At 30.0% G+C, this 22814-nt stretch overlaps 1 protein-coding gene across 1 annotated transcript in view; it reads right to left on the bottom strand.

Annotated features, from left to right (window-relative positions):
• Positions 1–8292: 8292 nt before the first annotated feature.
• Positions 8293–22814, bottom strand: part of Ak2 (Adenylate kinase 2) — an 87875-nt gene continuing 73353 nt past the window's right edge. The window contains exon 6 of the mRNA XM_075359583.1: positions 8293–8519. Coding sequence (XP_075215698.1) covers positions 8401–8519 — 119 coding nt within the window. The 3' untranslated portion in view covers positions 8293–8400. The remainder of the gene's footprint in view (positions 8520–22814) is intronic.

Below are 22814 nucleotides of genomic sequence, written 5' to 3'. Positions count from 1 at the left end.
CGTATACACACTCTACCTCATCATCATCATGGGCGCTTGTAGGCATATAGACGTTAACAATCGTTGTCGGTTTAGGTTTTGATTTTATCCTTATTACAATGATTCTATCGCTATGCGTTTTGAAATACTCTACTCTCTTCCCTATCTTCTTGTTCATTATGAAACCTACTCCTGCCTCCCCATTATTTGAAGCTGAGTTAATTATTCTAAAATCACCTGACCAAAAGTCGCCTTCCTCTTCCCACCGAACCTCACTAATTCCTACTACATCCACATTTATCCTATCAATTTCCCTTTTTAAATTTTCTAGCCTACCAACTTTTTTTAAACTTCTAACATTCCACGCTCCGACTTGTAGAATGTTATTTTTTAATTTTCTGGTGACCCCTTCCTTAGTAGTCCCCACCCGGAGATCCGAACGGGGGACTATTTTACCTCCGGAATATTTTACCAAGGAAGGCGCCTCTCCATCATTGCTATATGAAAATGCAGAGAGTCACATTTTCTTGGAAAAAAAGCAGCTGTAGTTTTCCATTGCTTTCAGCTGCGCAGTACTCAGAGGACTGAGTGATGTTGATATGGCCGTTTAAGTCATTCTGACTCACGCCCCTAACAACTACTGAAAGAGCTGCTGCCCTCTTTCAGGAATCATTCCTTAGTCTGGCTCTCAACAGATACCTCTCCGATATGGTTGCACCTTCGGTCCAGCTACTCTGTATCCCTGAGCACTCAAGCCCCCTCACCAACAGTAAGGTCTCATGATTCAGAGAGCAGGGTATATTCACCAGAGGGATGAAATTAGAAAGGGTATACAGCAAAAAAAAAAAAAAAAATGTAACTAATTCTTCCCACCTTAATCCAGAAAAGTTGACAAATAATAGAAATAAATGTTCCAGGAAAAAAGGTCAAAAAGAAAAAATCAACACTACTATACAATCACATAAAATCGATTACTCTTTTATTTTTTATACAACAAAGAATTACAGTTTCAGTTGAACTAGATAAGAGTAACAGTATTGTAATGGAAAAAAAACATCTTTAGAAAGAAAAATATTTAACAGGTGTAGATTATAAATTTAATTTATCTTTCATGGATACAGATCTTAAATACTTAATTGAATTCTTTCTAACACTGAAATGTCAGCTAACCAGTGAAGGAGCTGTATACCTTCAAATAGCTCTAACTGCTTGTTATAGTTGATATATTTTTTAAAATGTTGTGAACAACTTTACCAATTTATTAAGCCTTATAATTAAAATCATACCCACCTTTTTAAAAGAAATTTTTATTTGTTAACTAAATATTTAATTCTTTTTTATATTAGGTAGCATAATGAGACTTTTATACAAAAATAATCTATTCAGATTGTAAAAAGTTTCATTCATTATAAATAGGCTAGGAAATTGCATCCTAATAGTAAATATATGTGTTTATAAAAATTCATCATTCTCCCCTTCCTGCTTAATTGTTTCCTTTATATTAAAAATTTCTTGTAGAAATTAAAAAAAAAAAAAAAATACTTTCAGGAATATATTTACATAGCATAATAAAGAGATCTAATTTTACTGATCATTTTTAAGATAAACATATGTTTTCAAGACAAAAAATAAACATTTAATATGAAAAATTTATTTCAATTTATGTGTAGAGCATCAGAACATAAAAATAAAATATTAGTGTTTATTTTTTTTGTGGCTGGGATGATAAATCTAACTAAATATATATATTTATAATTTTTAACTATGTTTTAAATCTAATCCTACACATGTTCATTTGATGAATAGTCATCCAAAAAATTAGTAAACAGAGCAGAAAGTAAAGTAACAAGACGAAAAAATAATTTTTTGAAAAATGAGCACCTACTGAGTTCTTAAAAAATAATGGTGGATGCAATGCATCATGCAAGAAAATAGTACTTACAAAAACCATTTAATTTAACCCAATTATTCTTTAGAATTCACAACTAATCAGTTGTACATGGCCAGTGTTAAAGTACAGATAGTGACATCTTCAAGTTACAACACTGTCATTATCATTGAATAAATATTGGTAGACGTCTCGATTGGGAGACACCCGGACAAGTTGGTGCAAATCTTGATCAAATACTGTAATTTTGTAATGCGAGTAAAAGCCTGTAATGGAATAGTGTAAGCACATCTATAACAACATATGAGGAGCCTGATCATACATTTTTTTATATTAATTATGCAGAAATTAAACTATAAGCATACTGTGCCATGTTTTACTTTTTTTTATATTATATTAACACCTCACTTTAATTTATTAAAATGACAATTTTAATAACTTACCAATTGTATTTAACAATTGTGTTTAGCCATGTGGTAAAAGTGAAAAAGATTCAAGGCTGATAAAGATTCAGATTTTATGTAAGGAATGGGCACCTCTGTGGCTATCATTCTGCTGTAAAGATCAGTGAAGCTGATTTCATGTGCTTATAACAAGTTTATAACAAGTTTATAAGCACTAGAATCAATGCCAGCTATGGAAAACCTTTTTTCAGAAATAGTTCTTTATAGACAACTTTATGCCTAACTGACAGCTGTAGGATGTAGAGCACACCATCATTTTCCATAAACTTTATTTACATGTTAAGGATTCAGTTTTGCAGTATGTATAAAGTAATAGATGAATAAATTAAATTTTTTCATAAGAACCCTTTAGGTAAATAAATTATCATTAATCAAACTTTATAAAAATATAGTATGGTTTTCTTTTTAAGGACTTCTTTCTAAAAGAAATACTTTATGGCAGTATGTTTTACATACTCTGATAAAACAAAAATTTACAAAAAATGTTATATTTTTAAAAATACTATCAAGTTGTCAATAAATATATTTTTTATAATCTATTATTACATTTATTGCATATAGAAAACACAAGAGTACTTATTTACCAAGGTGTATCTACAAATGGTTAAACTGTATTTGGTAGTTTCCATGTAAGATAATTAATTTGATATAATAAATAAAAATTACTGATAAGATTCTACGTAAACGTAATGCTTTTGCAGTTTTTATTCTAATGATTATAATATATTAACATTTGAAACATGGTTAATTTGAAAGAATATCTGATCAGAAAAAATAAAATCCCACAAATTGAAATATTATTCCAATTTATGGTCTTATTCAGTTAGTCAATCTGCTTATTTAGTAAGTCAATCTTTTTTTTTTTGTATTATATATATAACAAATGACATAATCATAATGAACTGCTCTAACTGAAAAGAATATCTTTCCATTCCTGTCACGGAGTAACATATCTGTTCATTTCTGATGTAGTAACATGTACAATTATGTACTGATCTAATTAAAACAATTTATTTATTGCTAGTACATTCTATTTCCATATTAAGCTACCTTATCCAAATTTCATGAAATGAATAATCACATATCAACCAAGTTTAACATTTCATTTACTGTATTATTGTTACCATATGCTTTAATTTCTATTAAAATGTTTCTTTCCAAGCTCCTTAGTAGGTAATAAAACACTGTTGCTTAGCTCAGTTAAGTTCAAATTTTTTAAAGTTTCACATTTTTCTTAATCTTGTATTATCTGTTGTGTTAAATGGCTTATCATGAACCAAAATCCTAACTATTAAATCATTAATTATAAATCTGTATTAAACCTGAATAGTAAAAAATTCTAAAACATAATTTTACATGTAAATGATTTATAAAAATAATGTAAGATATATACTTAAATATTTAAATGAAATAAATAATAATTTTAATTCACTTTAGAACGAAAACAAAAATAAACTGCAATAAATAACTGAGAGTTACTGAAGTAATCTACCAAGAATTAGTACTTAATGCATCTATTAAACTAATATCTAAAATTTAAAAAAAAAACACAGGGACAAATGTGATACTAGGGACAAATCTAAGTTAATAAAGAAAATGTGAAGATTGTATTTGTAGTTTACTTAAACAAACTAAATCTAAAAATTTCAACACTTCAATTCTGTAGTGTCATTCAGTAACTGGGTTTAACTGCCAATACTGTCTGGCTAGAAACACCATTTTCAAAAATTCTGTAATTATCAAAATACATATTCCACGAACTGGCATAGGTCACTAGCCAATTCCAGAACAAATGAGGTTCACTAAACAATTCCTGGTATGTTTCAAGTTACAAAAATTATCTTATAAAAATTATAAGAGGGAAGAAACTAAATAATAGCAACTGATGCTCAGTTTGCTTATGTTTTAAGGGTTGACATTTTTCATGTATTTACTCTGACTTTCAACTCACTTGAAATGGCTTTGAAGTCATGTTTTAAAGTACTAGTTAACATAATAATCTTGTCAAAACATATATGCTAATTAGAATAGAAATCTGTTTTAAGAAATCATCCTTTTAATAAGGACTTCAACTAATCACAATTATCTATATGTGCATCATTCAGTTAGGTCTCAAATACCAACCGATAACAAATATAATCGAGAATTCTTCTGGTTCATTAAAATAAATTATGGATCCAATTTTTTACCAAACTATTAACCTACAATATTTTAACCAAGTAATTCTATATAATACTAACATACTAATAATATCTAACCAATTTAAAACTTAATTTACAGATAAAATACTACTTCTACAATTAAGTCAACTACACAACAAAAAATGTTAACAGTGAATGATTAAAACATTTACCACAAATGTTTCCAAGACCTTAACACAAATTTATCTAACATAAAAATTTTTATTTATTTGTAGATAAATCTATGTAAAAAAAAATTAAAATTGTTAATGTTTAAATCGGGTAAGTTTACTAAAAGTGTTAGATCATATTTTTGCAGAGTTGTGTAAACTAAGCTCATAGTTGTCATAAGCATTTAATGTTACTTTGAAAGCAATAAATGTGGCATAGTTTTTCAAAAACAAAAATAATTTTACTGCATTAATCATCATTCTCTATACACTACTATTGCAAGATGTTTTTCAAAAAAACTAAAAAAGCATCATAATATAATATCATTCAAAAGCATATCATTTTCAGAAATTTTCCAATGATAGAAACAATTAAAATTTCTACTCAAATACGTAGTGAAAAAGTATATTTGTATAAAGATTGAAAAAACTACATTAGGTATATATCTATTTGCAGTGCAACGTATGTACTAAAAGGGATTATAAGGCCATCATATCTTTACCAGATAGTACTCAAGCCCCAAGATTGGCTTTAACAGACACAAAATAACAGCTCCCTTATTCATTCATTGGCAGAACTACCTCCAATAAATTATAAAAATACAGACACAATACCCAAAAAGGTCTCCTCCAGATTTCTCAAAAACTACTGAAGATAAGTTTCTGGGACCTATTTTATTTGATTTTTCAGGTCAAAAACCATAAGATATCATCAATTACACCCTTTAATTAACATAGTAAAAATTTCAGTACAACTTCTTTTCACCAGGGTAGCTGAAATCTGGGCAAAATCTTTCACTTGCTATAACTCACAAAAGAAGCACTTTAGGACTTATGTTTATATATGTAATTTTTCCAGTATTTTCTCGAGTAGAGTAGGTTATGAAAGTCCTGGGAGAATTTTGCGATACGCATATATATATATATATATATATATATTACTTTTCTATGCATATATATATATATATATATATATATATATATATATATATTACTTTTCTATCTAGTTAGCGCTATAGCTCTAGAAGGGAAAGTACTTATAAAGCCCAATTGGGCATATGCGATTTTCGCTGGATCTTGACATTTTCACAAGTAAGGAACCCAAAATTCAAATGGAAATTTTCCAGATGTTAATGTTCTATGTACATGTGTTTGTTATTGGCTTCTAAATCACCTTATACCTCCAGAACTACTGGACTGATTTTGACCAAACTTTTCAGATTTCTTCTATAAATGGGGCAGTGTGGGAAAGTGTCTCAAACAACAAGAGAAAGATATCTTTGCATCAAGTATAAAAAAACTAGTTCATCGTTGGGACAAGTGTGTTAATATTGGTGGGGATTATGTTGAGAAGTAGTAAAAGTCTCATTTTGTAAAAATAGTTTTTTTCTATATCAATTAGTCTCTTTAATTATTGAATGTTCCTCGTATACACTGCTTCAAATTAGAAAATTTAAACTGATAATCAAACAACTGTATAGCTTTTTAGGCTTTAATTTCTTTTAAAAGGAAAGAAAAGATAGAAATAATGCATTTTTAAGTAGTTTTTTGTGGTGTTCTATCTGTTTTTAATATCCTCAAATCCATTTCAAATTTGGCATGAATGTTTTAATCAATTCTTGTTCACAACTAGAACAAGAATAGTAAATGTTTAATATTCAGTATGCATCTTCTATCATAGACAATGATCTTATCAGTTATTTTTAAGCACAACTGGCCAGAAAGCTTTACAGGCCAGGAAAAATAATTTTATTAATTATTTAAAAAAACCAGACCTCTATTCATTACTGATGTTTTGAGAATTCAGTTTCAGTTAATTTTTACTTCCTACTTTAAAAATAGACAAAAAATAATAAAGTATTGAATCACAGTGATTACTATTAGTTTAGGACACTGCAAATATGTATACTCACTTACCACATTTACCCAGTTAAAACAACTTATCTAGTAAATATTGTTAAACAGTTTTGTATTCCTATAAAGAGAAAATAAGAGTTTAAGATTTGTTTCTAAAGAGAAACTATCAACCTGTAATAACTATCTTATAATTCTTGATTCATTCCAACCCGTAAATGAGTCCTTTGAGTTAACAGTTGATAGTAGCCTTGTGAGGATCAAAATAGCAGATAACTTATTTAATTTTCATAATTAGTTACAGGCCAATGCCTAATTAAGATTACTACACCCTGTTTAATAAAAGTGCAGCACCTAGACATAAAGTCAAGTGTGTTGAGAAATTACATAAAATTATTTCTCTTATTTTTTAATTACTGATATAATGGCGATCATGGGAAAGTTGCTTTTAAAAGGTTTTCGGTTCTATTAATAAGAACTTATTCTAGATGTTGACAGAGATAGAAGAAACAAAATCTACAAGCTTGTGCAAAAACCCTCATTGTAATTATATTCACAGCAATGTAAATTTTCTAAAAAATAAAAACACTCCTTAGAAAAATTTTTTTACCTCTTAATCATAGGTAGGTACAGGTTTTTAGGTTAACTTCTGATTAGCTCTATACTTAGTACAGTTGCCAGAGTGCAGTAACTAAAGAAAAATAATCAAATACATTTTCATAATACTATCTGAATACATAAATGATCTGAAAACAGCTCTATTCTTTTACTTACATTACCTTTACGTGTTATAATAATCATTATGGATTATTTAAAATGTGTTTATGAAAAACAGTGATACATATTTTATTGATAAATCAGATAACAATGATTTTATACATCATAATGATCATGAAAGTTCTAGATAAATTAAAAAAACCGGCTTAAGCAAATACAAACATGTTAGAATGTTTTAAAAATGAGTAATTCCCTTAAAAAATGTGTATATAATGTTTATATGAATTTTAATTGAATTTAGGGTAGACCAGGTGGTAAATTGCATGGCTTAAAACTTGCTGGTTTTTCAAACACCAGGCTGTTTCATAGTGACATACTGAAAATAGAAGGATGTAAAAACAGATTAATATATTAATAATTAAAAACTATAATTTCTAAAATTAAATGATGCTGGGCGCAACTGCCTTTTAAATGGGTAACTCCATAATTTAGCATTTAGTAGTGGCTAATGATTAAAAGTCAATGTTATTAAAAATGCTGTATCAAAAAAAAGTTCAGTACTTAAGACTTACTTTTGTGCATTATGATTCTGTAACTGAAGAGCTAATAAAATATAGCATGACTAATTTAAAAAGGCTTTGATATGAAATAAATATGATAGCTGAATCTGAAAGACACTAGGACAAAACAAAAAAGGTTACCTTTTAAAATATATTACAGACAGAACATTAATAAACAATCTAGACAAACACATACATACAAAAAATTTCTGAATAAAAGTACTAATGATATTAGTCTTCTGAAATTATTATCTTTAGATCAATGGTAGACAAAAAAAAAAAAATGCAATAATTTTTCAAATATATTAAATAGATGTAGTTTTTATCTTTTCCAAAGTTTTATGAAAAATATAAATAAATAAAAAACTCAGCATTATTTTATAATAAAAATCTTGACTTTTTTTTAATAGTTATTTATAATTTTATATACACTCTTAAGAGTTTTCCCATAACCTTTAAAAATAATAAAAAGTACTACTATTACGATGATGAAGTAAATGTTAAAACCATAAAAAGTATGGCATTTTATTGATATGATGTTATAATTTTTATGCTTGATGTACATGCAATAATTATTCTTTATTAATGTTAAACAAATACAATTCTATCTTTCTTTCTTATATCTGAAGTGCAATCTGTAAATATTTTTTCAATTTTTTTGAACACGACTGCAGCTGGTAATGCAGCATTAACAGGATAATGTATCCCTGGAAAAAAAAACACATAATTACATTAAGTAAAAATAAAACATTTAACATCAATAGATTACAAAAAGTTTTGATTATTAATGGCTGCTAAAGCATGTAGGTGAAGTATTGATAATATTTTGGCAATTACATTGTTAAGCGGGTTACTCTTTTTATATGATCATATATGTACAGCATATTTAAAGTATGAACATTTTATTTTTGTAAATTATTTTGGGTGTTAAATGGATCAAAAATATCAAATATTTTAGTTTTAAAATTATCCAACTAATAATGATAAATATTAAAGGTATTTATTAGCAATATAAACATTTTTAAATGAAAAATCAATGCAAGTTTAATAAGTATAGCATCTTCAAAAATTTCTGATCATTGTTTAGAATGTTATTAATTTTAAATCAATTTCTTCAGACAGTCATTGATGAAATAATAGCAAATAAATAATTACTTTATTTCTACTTGAAGTAAATATATATGGGATTTTTCTTTAAAAAAACCCTACTGTAGTGTGCTACAACTTCTAATTTATTGATTTAAGGATATTAAAATCTCTCAAACTCGATTATAATTATCCATGATGACCACATGGCAGATGATGATAGTATGAAATATGCCAAGTTTAACTGGAATTTGAACCCATAATATGTGAAATGAATTAAAGATAAAACAATCTAATTAATAATTAGAAAGTAGTTCTTTTTTACACAGGTTATGTAAAAAGTGACTGCATTATTTTTTTTATTAGAATAAAAATGCAAAATTAATTTCATATATTAATAAATCAAACTGATAAATAAACTGGAACCATTAAATGGGGAAATTAATTAATATGAAAATTATTCCTTTTTTTTTTTGTTATTAATTACAAAGATTATAAATATTAATACTACTAAGAAAAAAAAGAAAATACAGCATTGACAAATAAGTTAAATGCATGATTGTTTCCCTGCTTCTACTGTTGCAAACTTAACTATTAGGCTTTAGTACTATTAAAAATATTTTAAGTAAACGTGAAAAAGGCCATAAAAACAGTAGTATCCATTTAAATGTCCAACCATGGTGACTTCTATATACGGCATGAAAAAGCATGTTAAAAATTAACTAATATTCCAACATGGAGACAAAAGAAAAAATTACAATTTCATTCGGCATTTTTCTCATTTTAATAGTTTAAAATTTGAAACTTAACTGCTTTATGATATGCTAATACAATACAATTCTTTCCTGACATTTTTCAATGATATATTTTCTTTAATTTAAAAGATTCTATTCTGTAAAAATTGAACAAAGCAAAGTAAAATTAATGGATTCATTAAATATTATACGCTAATCATGTTTTCCCCCAAATGATAAGTATCTAGTAAACTCTAACTGTTTAAAAACTTGTAATTTTCAATAGAAAACTTGTTAAAATAATAAAGTTGGAAATGGCTAATATCCAATAGATTCAAAAAGTCACAAAAAAAAAAAAAATAGGACTATAATACAAGCACAGGACTGGATAACATTTTTATTTTCCATAGGCATGTTTTGTATGTTCTTGTTTGTTACATTGTTAATAAAAATCTAAATTTATAAAAATTATTTACGTTGAAAATTATCTGTTTTTCCTTTCTACAGTTTAATTATAAAACACTAAATGATAATTTTTCCACTAGGTAACAAAAAGAAATGAAAATTAAAAAAGTCGCTTATTAAAATTATCCACTGCATTCTTCATTTACATATAAAAGAATATGTAAAGAATTTATATGTGAATTAAAAAATGCAAGCTTTAATTTAATCAATATTATTAATTTTTTAACTTAAATTAAATTAAAAGAAATAAGTTTGAAGGAAAGATATTTAGTTTATTGATGATTTATAAAAAAAACTTTGTTTCATGGATTAACTATTGTAGTATACGAATGCTGTATTTTGAATATTTAAATGTGAATTAAGAATTGGAAGCTTTTAATAAATTTTATTTATGTTTTATATTACATTAAATTAAAACAAATAGGTTTGAAGGAAAAATATTTAGTTTATCAATGGTTGTAAAAAACTTTGTTTCATAGATTAACTATCAATACAATGCTGTATTTTGAATTAAAAAATGCAAGCTTTCATTTAATCAATTTTATTTATTTTTTTATTTTAAATTAAATTAACCGTAATAATTTCAGAGTGACTGAAATTAATACTCACATATTACAATTTGTAAAGGAATTTGAGAGGTAACAAAATGACAAAGAAAATAATTTTTAACAATTAACAAAAACAGTTGTTATTAGGTCAGTTAGAAGAAATTACTTAATTTTATTAGTAAATAGAGTTATCAGTATGAAAGCAGTAGTGAGAAACCTTTAATTGAAATGTATTAACTTGAAGATGGAATGAGTGGAAAAACTACTGAAAAATTTAATTCTAAATTAAACAAATAATTTTATACTTATAACTATGCTTTTTCCTCCTAATAAAATAAGTGTAACATTTCTTCAATGTAAGATCAACATTTCCTCTATCACTACGGGGACCATCATCTTAATGCACTCTTAATATACTTTGCTGTTTTATTTAAATAACTAAATCTATATATCTATAGACATCAGCTTCATAATTTCTTATGTATTTAAGTAGTAAATTAAACTACCATGTATCATGTTAAGCCTAAAATAAACAAAATAATGGCAGCACTGAAGATGCAACTAAAAGAATTATTTCATTTTGTACAAATGGTAGAATAGTAAAATTATAAGCAAACAAAAAAATTCTGTAAAGAACGGAATAAAGAGATCATTTTAAAGGATTGTAAGAAAATTTCATCAAATAGAAAAAACCAACGAAAATCTTTTTTTGTAAAAAAAATACATCACACAATAAAATAAAATTATCAAAAGAAACATTAAAAAAAATATATATATAAATAAAACATAAACATAAATAAGTGATGGTACATGTGTATATAAACTGAAAGGAGACAAGTAAGATTGTAAAGGGCTCCAGCTCAAATTGTTAAAAAAACTACTACTACTACTACTACTACAACGACGAAAAATGGTTAATAAGAGATGTATAAAATGAAGGAACTTAAGAATTATAAGTTTTATCAGACTATTGTACTTCAAAATATAATGATTCACTGTTTAATTAACCACACAATAAATATTTAAATAGAATATAAAATTGTTTACTATAAATTTAGTTTTAAGGAAAATAAATAATAATTTTAACATAAAGGAATATGTTACTGAAGACTTGAACCAAGACCAGAGAGATATAATACATTGTTGTTATCAATCAATCAGGTATAAGTGTAAAGAGATATATTTTGTATACAAGCTAGGGTTCTTCACCCCCTTAACTGCTAGCAGCAAACTTAAACTAAAACCCTTGCTCCATTGGCAGTAATAATAATTTAACCTTCAACTGTAAGCATTATAATTAGTGACACATCAAATGCTTTCTAAAGCGCTATAGTTTACAATACATAAACAGTTGTTACAGATAAATCAACTACACAATGTGTTGGTCTAGATAGATTGCTTTCTAAATCGTTATAATTTACAACATATTAACAGCTGTTACATATAAATCAACTACACAACATGTTGATCTACTATATGGATTGTTGTATATAAATGGATTGCTGTCATTTAAAACTCTATTTAAATCATAACATAACTGTCTATCAGTAACTTGTGTAAAATGTATAAACGTAAGTTTTTTTTACTGCCATACTGCCATCAGCTGTATGTTGTAGTCATATCTTATTTTTCTTGTTTGACAATGTTTTTTTTTTTTTTGCATAACCTATAAAATAGATGAATTGTATATGTCTACTAAAATTGTGAATTGTTATACAAAAGTAGGGTGTATAATTTGGACAATATCAGGAGTAAATTTTTCTGATGATGTTTAGCTGCATTACATATTACTGTTGGCACTGGCACTGATGACACTAAATTTATAGTTCCCTGATGCTAAAGAAGTAAAAGGTATAAGTAACAATGATTATGAAAATTATAATTGCAGCTGAAAAACCCTCAACTGGTCCAACCTTAATGAATTTGAGTACTCCTGACAGGACCCAAGTTGGATGTAGTGTAAAATGTTTAAATTAGAGATCCAAGAATAAAAAATTCCTTTTGATGAATAATAAACGTACTGAATCCTTTATCTATTTCTTAATAATTTTATTTGGAAATTGCATATTTAGTATCAGGTGGAATGAAAAGATTTTCCTGGTAAAAAAAATTACAAAGATGTTACAATTGCAGACATGAGAATAAGTATTGCGCTAGTAATTATTATGGACCTTATTAGACTATATCAGTAATTAATATTAGACCTTATTAGGAGAAATATTGTAGACTGGGAATCAAAGTACATCACATTATTTCTTTTCATCAACAGATTTCACTTCATCACGATAATGTTTCATGTAGGCTCTACATCATTGATTTCCAAAGTGCTCCAGGTAAACCCCCAGGGGTCCACGGGAGACTTGACGGGGGTCTACATTGGCATGACAAAAAAATGGGGGTTCACGAAAATTCATCTGGTTTCGATAGTGAAGAACTAAAATGTTGGCTTGACTTTGCGTATCAATCTAGGCAGATAATGTTTTGAGAAGCTCAGCGACTGTTACTTGTAAAAACTTGCATATTCCATATTCAGTACAACGAACGTGTCGAGATTTGCAAAGAGCCGCCGCCGCCGTCCACAACGCTTGTTCAGACCAAAGGGATGAAATACGACTTGTGGTGTGTGTGCTAGCAATCTTGCATGAACTTGTTTGATTCTTCACTAATATAAATACGATTGCCAAACGTTACTCATTTGTTTCCGGAATTTTGAAAAGAGAAGTAAAGTGAATAGATGTTAGCGTTTGCCAGTGTCGGAAAAAGTAGTAAGTACTTACCTGCTTTTTTGTTACACTTAATTTTATTTAATTTACTTATTTGACAATTTATTGTACTACACGTCAGTAAATAAAAAATGCACAAATTACAAAAAATAGGTAGGTACAAAAGGCGAGGCTTATTCCTAAAAGAAATCTCTTCCATCCCACCTGCGATAAAGATATATTTATGTTGTAATAAGTATATTTGTAATGTTTGCATGTAGTACGTACATACTAAAAATTACTGAACTGCACAGAGTCATTATTAGAGACTTCCCTAAAAGAACAGAGAGCTGAGAAAGGTTGAACTTTTTGTCCCTACTTTATTAGTAATATTTTTTTACCGACTGTGAGGTGGTTCAATAATAATTATATACATTTATACAACGTGTTACAGAATAAGGGTTACAACCGGGAAATGTTGCAACAAACATTTTTTTTTATAAATTAATAAAAAATCAGTAAAAAGTGGTCAAATCACAATATTGAAACGTTGCGCGCAGCGCGGTCATAGCAGCAGGGGCTACGCTACCTACGCGACATCACAATATTGTAATGTGACCACTTTTTACTGTCTCCATTTAAGGATTTATTAATTTTTGGTATAAAATTTTTTTCAGATATATAAAAAAAAACTATTGGAATCGACTTAAAAACTGATCCTGAACATACCATTTCCCGGTTGTAACCCTTATTCTGTAACACGTTGTATATTTTCATAAATTGTACCTGTCTCTACATATAAATGATTAAAATCGCAGAGTTGCGATATCAAAATATTGATTATTTAAAAGTATTTTCTATAGAATTTACAGAAATATATCAAAATATAATTAATGAAAAAATGTTTTACATCACATTAAAATCGGTTCAGCCATTTTCATAAAACTTTATTATGAATCTTACCGATTTATTGCTTTTAATAATTGGAATCAGTTTGCCGCTGGTACTTTATTTCATTGCAATAATTAATTAATCCTATTCTGTTAAAATAGTCATATCTTGTTAAGTAAGACCGCCTTGAGATTACTAAAACAAAGTTTTTTTTTTATTTACCGGTAGGTAACTGATACGAAACATGGCTGAATCTAAGAAGAAATGTCGACTGTACAGTGTTGATTATTTAAAATTTGGATTTCTTCAAAGGCAGACAAGTGATTGCCTATATGCCTTTTGTGCAGCAAAATTTTGAGCAATGACTCTATGAGACCATCGAAGCTCGAAGATCATCTAAGAAGGTGTCATCCTGATAAAATAGGTAAAGATTTGAAATATTTTCAAACATTGAAGGAAAAATATGAAAAGAGACCTACCATGCACAGTATGTTTGCTTCAACATCTAAAAGTAACGATGATGGCTTGCGGAAATCGTACAATATTTCATTACTTATAGCGAAATCTGGAAAACCGCACCACACCATTGGAGAACAGTTAATTTTACCCACTGTTGAAGAGGTTTTAAAAACTGTTCTGCACAAATCTCCATTTGACATACTCAAAAGAATTCCTTTGAGTAACAACACTGTACAAAGACGTATTGATGAAATGAGCTCTGATATTGAAAGTTTCTTGTGTAATTATCTGCAAACAACTCATTTTTCTATTCAACTGGTCGAGTCAACTTTACCTGGTAATGAAGCATTATTATTGGCATATGTTCGATTTGTTATGGACGAAAAAATTCATGAAGAGCTACTATTCGTGAAAACTTTGGAGACAGACACTAAAGGTGAATCAATATTTAATGTCCTGAGTGATTTTTTTAAAGAAAAATCAATTCCATTCACAAACGTCATTTCGGTGGCAACAGATGGAGCCCCTGCCATGGTCAGGCGATATTGTGGGTTTATAATTCATCTTAAAAGAATTATACCAGAGGTAACTGCAATTCACTGTGTCATCCACTGACAACACCTAGTAACGAAAAATCTGAGTGATAGATTGCACCAATCGCTTCAACTTGTAATTAATGCTGTTAACAAGATAAGAAGCAATGCATTGAATACACATTTATTTGCCCAATTGTGCGATGAAAATGATGAAGACTTCCAACGATTGCTCTTACATACTGAAGTACGCTAGTTGTCGAAAAGTGCATGTTTAACAAGATTTTACTCACTTTTTGAATCAGTTTTAGAGTTTCTGGAAGATAAAGATTCAGATTTAAAAGAAAACCTGATCACTTTGAAAGCTGACATCGCGTATTTGACAGATTTGTTCAAAAAATTTAATGACATTAACTAACAATTACAAGGGGACAGTCTCAATTTAATAAAAACAAAGGGTGTAATTTCAGCTTTTCTTGGAAAATTGAAATTTATGAAGCAAAATATTAGTCGGCGCGTATTTTCCCAGTTTTCAAACTTGTCACAGGTAGAATGCGATGATGAGGGTATTCAGACATACGTTCAACATTTAATTGCCCTGCATGAAGACTTCAAAATCAGATTTGAAGATATTCTGACGATGGAAATACCACCATGGATCATAAATCCATTTGATGAAACGGAAGTGGAGAATGTGACATTACAAGAGGAGCTACTCGAGCTTAGCACTAATGAGGAGCTGAAGGTGAAATTTAAAAGAGGGTATTATCAAACATTTTGGCTGCAGGCAGAAATACCAGAAAAATATCCTGGACTGTGGGGAATTGCGAGAAAGCTTTTGATAGCATTTTCCTCGTCATATCTTGTCAAAAAAAGTTTTAGTGCCGTTACAAACCTTTTATCAAAAAAAAGGAGCAGATTCAATATCACAGAATGAGGAGATTTTCGCTTATTCCTAACAAAACTGAAGCCAAATATTGATAATTTGCTGTCAATCCATTAAGTACATCCCTCCCATTAAAATTGTAACTATTTTGTGATTGTCATTGTAAAAGTTACATTACGATATTAATGTTTAATTTTAATTATATTACGACAATTTTATTATATTACATTGCAAAATGATAACAATAATAATTAATAGTGTAATGATTACATATTTGAATAAATGCAACACAAAAAAATATACTATTTTCCTTTTGCTTTTTACCACTCTGAATGGGAAGTTTTCTAAATAAAATAAGTGAGAATTGATTGCTTTCTTGTGCTGTGAGTAGATGTCAAAAATCTAAAGTTGGATGGAAGCATTTCTTTTGATTGGCCAACTTTACTTTTTTGACATCCACTCACAGCACAGTCAATCAAAAATTAACCAATCAATTCTCACTTTTTTTTCGGAAGCTGTTAGTTTGTGGAACTCAGCCGTAACGCAAATTTTCATAGTTAGATCTAATCTTCACATTTTCCGTCGACTGGAAATGTGGTAGAAATGTAGCTGCAGGGGGTCCACCGTAACCAGCAAAATTTTGAAAGTGGTCTATGAGAAAAATAAGTTTGGGAACCTCTGCTCTACATGATCAATTTTTAGAGGGCAGACATGCTAAGATCCCTAGTACAATATTAAGAGATTATGGTTAACATGTTCAAACAGTGTAATATACTTAAAAAAAAAAACTTATCAATTAATGAATGTATCATTTGGCATGAAAATGAATGTTGATTTATACAATGCCCAATGTAAAGCATGGAAAGTTTGCAATAAAAGTATTTGATGGTGTGACAGCAACAGCAGCTACATAGTGAATTGTTTTACATAATGCAGAATATGAAAAAAATGTAGATTACAGATAAGAAATATTATTGATGGATGATTTTTATATGACTTTGCCAACTGACACAATTACGAGGGTTATTTTTTTCAAGGTCTGATCGGTCACGAAATTAAAACCACAGTGAAAATAAAAAAATTTTAATTTGTAACAAGTACTTACATAGTTGCACTATTTCTCTATATAGTGACCACTCCAATTTAGACATTTGTCATAGCCTTTCCAATACTTTCCAATACCCTCGTCATAGAACAGAGCCGCCTGTGTTTTCAGCCATGTTTCTACGCTGGTCTGCAGCTCGATGTCTGTGCCAAAATGTTGTCTTCCTAGCCAGCATGTGAGCAAAGAGGTGAAAATCAGATGGAGCCAAGTCCGGGCTGTATGGTGGGTGATCAAACACTTCCCAACGAAAACGCTGCAGGAGCTTCTTTGTTACAGCTGCAGTGTGCGACCACGCATTGTCATGGAGAAAGACAATGCCTGATGACAACATTCCTCTCTGCTTATTCTGAATTGCCCTTCATAGACATTGAAGAGTGACGCAGTATGGGGCTGGGCTGCAGTGATGGTCGTGCCACGTTCCATGAATTCCACCAAGAGAACTCCATTCCGGTCCCAGAACACAGTAGCCATACACTTTCTGTTGGAGAAAGTTTGCTTGAACTTCTTTGGTTTACTGGGAGATGAGAATGCATCCACTGTTTGGATTGTTCTTTTGTTTCTTCACTTTCGAAATGGACCCATGTCTCGTCCCCTGTGATAATTTTGTTCAAAAAATCTTCTCCTTCATTGTGGTAGCGCTGGAGAAACGTTAGCGAGGCGTCCATTCTCATTTTTTTGTGATGATCGGACAGCATCTTGGGAACCCATCTCGCACACAGTTTGCGGTACTGAAGTCTCTCACTCACAATGGTGTAGACAGCTGACCTTGAAATTTCAGGAAATGAAACGGAAATGGTGAACCGACGATTTTCTCGAATTGCCTCAACTACTCGCTCAACGAGATCATCAGTTGATACTCGCTTCCTTCCCTGACCACCTGCATCATGCAATCTGCACGTCCTGCTTTAAAGTTCCTGCACCATTGTCGTACTTTGCTGTCACTCACTGAAGTTTCACTATACACATTACTTATTCGTCTATGAATTTCATCTGCATTACACCCCTCAGCCTGAAGAAATCGAATTACCGCATGCACTTCACACACTTGTCGAGAGATGCTGTTGTAGACATGTTTACATGCTAGCTGCGTGTTCAGAACTAAACGAAGTGACGCGGCGTGATTGAAGGCTATACCAGAGACGCTGCGCAACACATATGTGCAAAGGTTCATCCAATTTTTGTGTTGGTTTTATTTCACTACCGATCAGACCTTGAAAAAAATAACCCTCGTATATAAAAAACACGCTTTTATTTTGACACTGGTCACTATAGGACCATATAGCTTCTGGCTAATTTATTAGCTCTCCACTACTCCATTCTTTCACTATGTTGCTTCCTTCTTTCTTCCAAACTCTTTAGATTAGCGCATTCTTTCTTCTCCTTTTGGGTCCCTATGAATTGTAAGATATATTTCTAAGCAACCTTCTGTCTTTTAAATCCTTAATATTTATGTTTGATACCCTTAGGTCCTCTTTAACTTGTTTGCATCATTTAACCACTTGTCAAAATCTCTTTGTAATCTCGGTTAGCGCATGGCATTTTCACATGCTACAAAATTGTAATTTCATCTCATCCTCTGAAGTAATAGCTAACAATGGTCCTGGAGACTAAAAAAAAAAATATAACTCCTGGTAAAGTTCATTTTTCCTTAATTTCCAACCATCGTCAGTTTTTCTGGGATCTAGGATTTTCCTTACTATGTCTTTTATCAAGTTCCAGTTTATCTATGTCCCCTTGGTTCAGAGTTACACATTCTGCTGGGTGTAAAACTCCTGGTCGAATTATTGTTGTGTAGTACCTGATCTTGCTCATCCTTGAGATCTGTTTCTTATTATACATGTCCTTCGTTAGGCCATAGCTTTTTAGAATCCTATTAATCCTGACAATTTTTGCTTCCTTGTCAATTCCATTTGGTTGGATAACTTCACCCAAGTACTTTGTCTTGTCTTCTTAATTCTTCCGAGCGCTGTCTATAACAGTTTTGATGAGTTCTTAATATTTGTCATATACGCTGTTTTTGTATAGAAATTTGTAAGCTTGCCATTTTAACCATTTCGCATGGAACATTCAGTATTTCTTCTGTTGTTTCTATATCTTTTGCCAAGAGGGTGAGATCATGTGCAAAGACTAGACAATCAATATTTAGATTCTCCATCACATATCCCACTTTGACTTACTTCAAGCTTTTATCTTGCCAAGATGTCCTCCATTCTCTTATGACTTTTTCTATGACTACACTAAAGAAAAGAGACAGTCCGCCACTTCTGCTTGACTCAAAAAGGATGAGCTATTTCCCTTTTAAATTTAATCTTGGACTTTGTATCTGTGAGAGTCTGCTTGATGAGGTTTATTAGTTTTGGGTCTGTCCCAAATTCTTTAAGAATGTTAAACAATGTTTTCCCATCAACTGAATCATAGGCCTTTTTAAAGCCTATGAAAGTGATCATTATTCTCCTGCTTGTCAAATTGTATTTCCTCATGACAGTTTTCAGTCTAAAAATTCTGCTCTAGAAAGGGAAATCTGCTCTAGATTTCCCTTTCCTTTTTTTTTTTGGTTTGTTTTACCTCTGGGTCCGCAGTCAAGCAATTCAATCCGCAGAGAATGAGATGAATGTTTTGTAGCATGTGTGAAAAATGCCATGCCTGACTGGGATTCGAATCCAGGACCTCTGGGTGAAAGACCGGGACGCTAACACTCGTGCCACAGATTTCCCTTTTCTGAATTCACCTTGATACTCTGCAATTTGTGGATCAATTTATTCTTTTAATTTGTCAAGGATAACTTTAGAAAAAAATTTTGTACATTAAGTAACAGAAGAGATATTATTCCTCAATAATTGTTGATCCCTGTTTTGTACCCTTTTTTGTGAAGTGGATGAGTTAGAGCTGCTTTTCACTCATCTGCGAGTTCTTTTTCTGAAATCTCTGTAAGCACTTATGTAGTGAACAGATTGTATTCTCATTTGCATATTTCCACTATGATGGAGTCTTTACCGCATGGTTTGTTATTTTTGAGGCTTTGTATTACGCTTTTAATTTCTTCCAGAACTGGTGGTACTGACTCTGGAAACCATTGTTCTGGTTCTACTTCTAGGAATCTTTTCTCTGGTTCTTCGCAATTGAATAGTTCCCAAAAATATTCTGCCAGGATTTCACAGTTCTCTTTGTTGTTAGTTGCCCTCTCTTTCTCTGGCCTTTTTAAAGCAGAGACTTGGAGGAGTGTTTGGTTACTTGTGCTTAAAGATTCTAAACAGCACATATTATATTATGCATTAAAAGAAACTTCTAGTAGTGTTTGCGCTCATACGTCACTCTAGTAGTGGGGGTATGCACGCTAGACTGCTGTGTCTTCAGTTCTCGCGCAATATCAGCCGTGTAAGCAACTCGCCCGTCTAGCGGCATTATTAACAATCTTATATCTTATTTGTTTTATTCTATGTAACTTATTCTCATTCACTCAAGTCTTATATGACATGTATAAATTCGTATTCTAATCTATTTACAGTCCACCTATTGTTTTATTAAATATCATTCTTGACTGAATTATGAGCATTGTTTCTTTATTTCACGCTATTCAAATTGTGAAACATCCATATTTAGTCAAACAAGTAGCACTATCAAACAAAAAACAAAAGTTTAGAGTTGAACGAAGCATCTGCTACTGTCAGAATAAAATTCTTTTGGTTGGAAAATAACATCACTAAACCTGTACACACTTATGACAACTGGGTGCAGCGCTGAAGGTAAAACCATTCAAAACATGAGTCAAACTAGTCCTGATCAAAAAAAAAAAAAAAAAAAAAATGGGCAGAGACAAATATCTATACCATACATTACTTAACGGAACAATTTATAAGTTCTGGAAAGAGATTTTCAGATTTGTTGATGCATGCAAACCATTGCTAACATCAAATCTTTTAACTAGCATTGTTGAGGACCAGGTCCAATGCAATCATGAAAAACAGTTACTCAAATTTGCTCAGACAAAAAGAAAAATGTTGTGTGTGGTTTATGTGAATGATCCCATCATAAAAAAGGAGACTATTATAGTTTACCACAGTATAAATATGGGATTTATCCTTTTGGTATATATTTATCCAAATATTTATAGTAAAATTTATTTTTCAAAAAAATTGAGCAATAAAGATACCCACAAATATAAGTATAAGAAACAAGTATATTAACAAATTTTGTATGTATTAGTTTTTCTTTAATATAATTATTTTTACTGTTACTAACATACTGTGTATATTAGACAAAAACTGTAAAGAGATATTTTGCGCAATCTATTACGTTGGAATAGCTGGTATAAACAGATAAATACTGTACGTTCTTTATCAGAATAAAATATAGACGTAGCTGAATAAACTGATATAAGATAAAATATCTTTGCTGTTTTAATTAGCTCTTTTGTGATTTTTAAAAAGCAATTGTGTTGATATTATGATAAAATACTGCATTTTTATGATAAAAGTTCCTAGCACTTACACAAAGATACATAACAATACTAGGGCTAAAGAAAATAACTTTGCTTACATAGAATTTCTTTCCAAATAAAATTTTTAAGTACATTTCAATGGTTTTTAAATTTGATTCCCCATCTTGTTACCTTATGCTGCTGATGGTGGGCCAGCCCCCAGGAAAATCAAAGTGGCAAAAACAACAGTTTTACTCTGTCTGTGAACAGATAGATTACTGATTTATTAATGGATTATTTTGCCATTAGGGGTACTATAATGCAACATAGTATTAGCAGTCTATGGTGTACAGTTTCTGATAATGAGACATAATTTTTATTTACAGTTGTAATGATTGGTACAATAGTGAACTGTACTGTAATTGGTAAGCTAACTTTCAGTAAAATGTTGAATGTGAATAAGAAATAACTTAAAAAAAAAAAACATATATTGGTGATTTTTTTATTAAGTAGTTGCATCTTTCATAAAAGAGTTGACAATAGTAGGTTCAGTATTATAAAATAATAATGTCATATCATTTCACTACTGAGGAATACACACATATTCAATTCATTGGTGGTTATGGGTAATGAACATAAGCTGTCAAGGAATATTGTAGCAATTTCCTAACTGAAGGATTCTAATAGATAGATCATAGATAAATACTCATATACAACTATGGGAAGAGATCACTTACAATAACATCAGTATGGGAAAGAAGTGATCATAAAAAGGTTTTATCATTGATGTAGAGAATTCCAACTACTAATACTCAAAGTTTATCTATGAAATTCTAAATTCCACATATTGGTATAAGACAAACACGCACAATGAAGGTGCGTATATATTTGTTAACCTTAACACCTTGAAGAAGGTCATTATAATTAGTAACTGAATTATCGTCAATGAACGGAAATATGTTATCCTCAAACCTTAACAAACAAGGCAGTGTACATATGTGATAACATAATTGATAAAAGCAACACAAATTTTCATAATATAGTTCAATGGAATTAATTTCTGATATTCTTTAAATAACCGTTTGGTGTAGTAAAATAACGGGCATTGTTCTTATGTATTATGTTATTATCAGTTAAAGATTCACAGGGAATGAATGGTTACCTAAATTTTCCTCA

Source organism: Lycorma delicatula, chromosome 1 (genome assembly GCF_047948215.1).
Source record: "Lycorma delicatula isolate Av1 chromosome 1, ASM4794821v1, whole genome shotgun sequence".
Taxonomy (NCBI): domain Eukaryota; kingdom Metazoa; phylum Arthropoda; class Insecta; order Hemiptera; family Fulgoridae; genus Lycorma; species Lycorma delicatula.
Note: the sequence above shows the minus strand (reverse complement) of the source record. Positions and strands in the feature narration are given on the sequence as shown.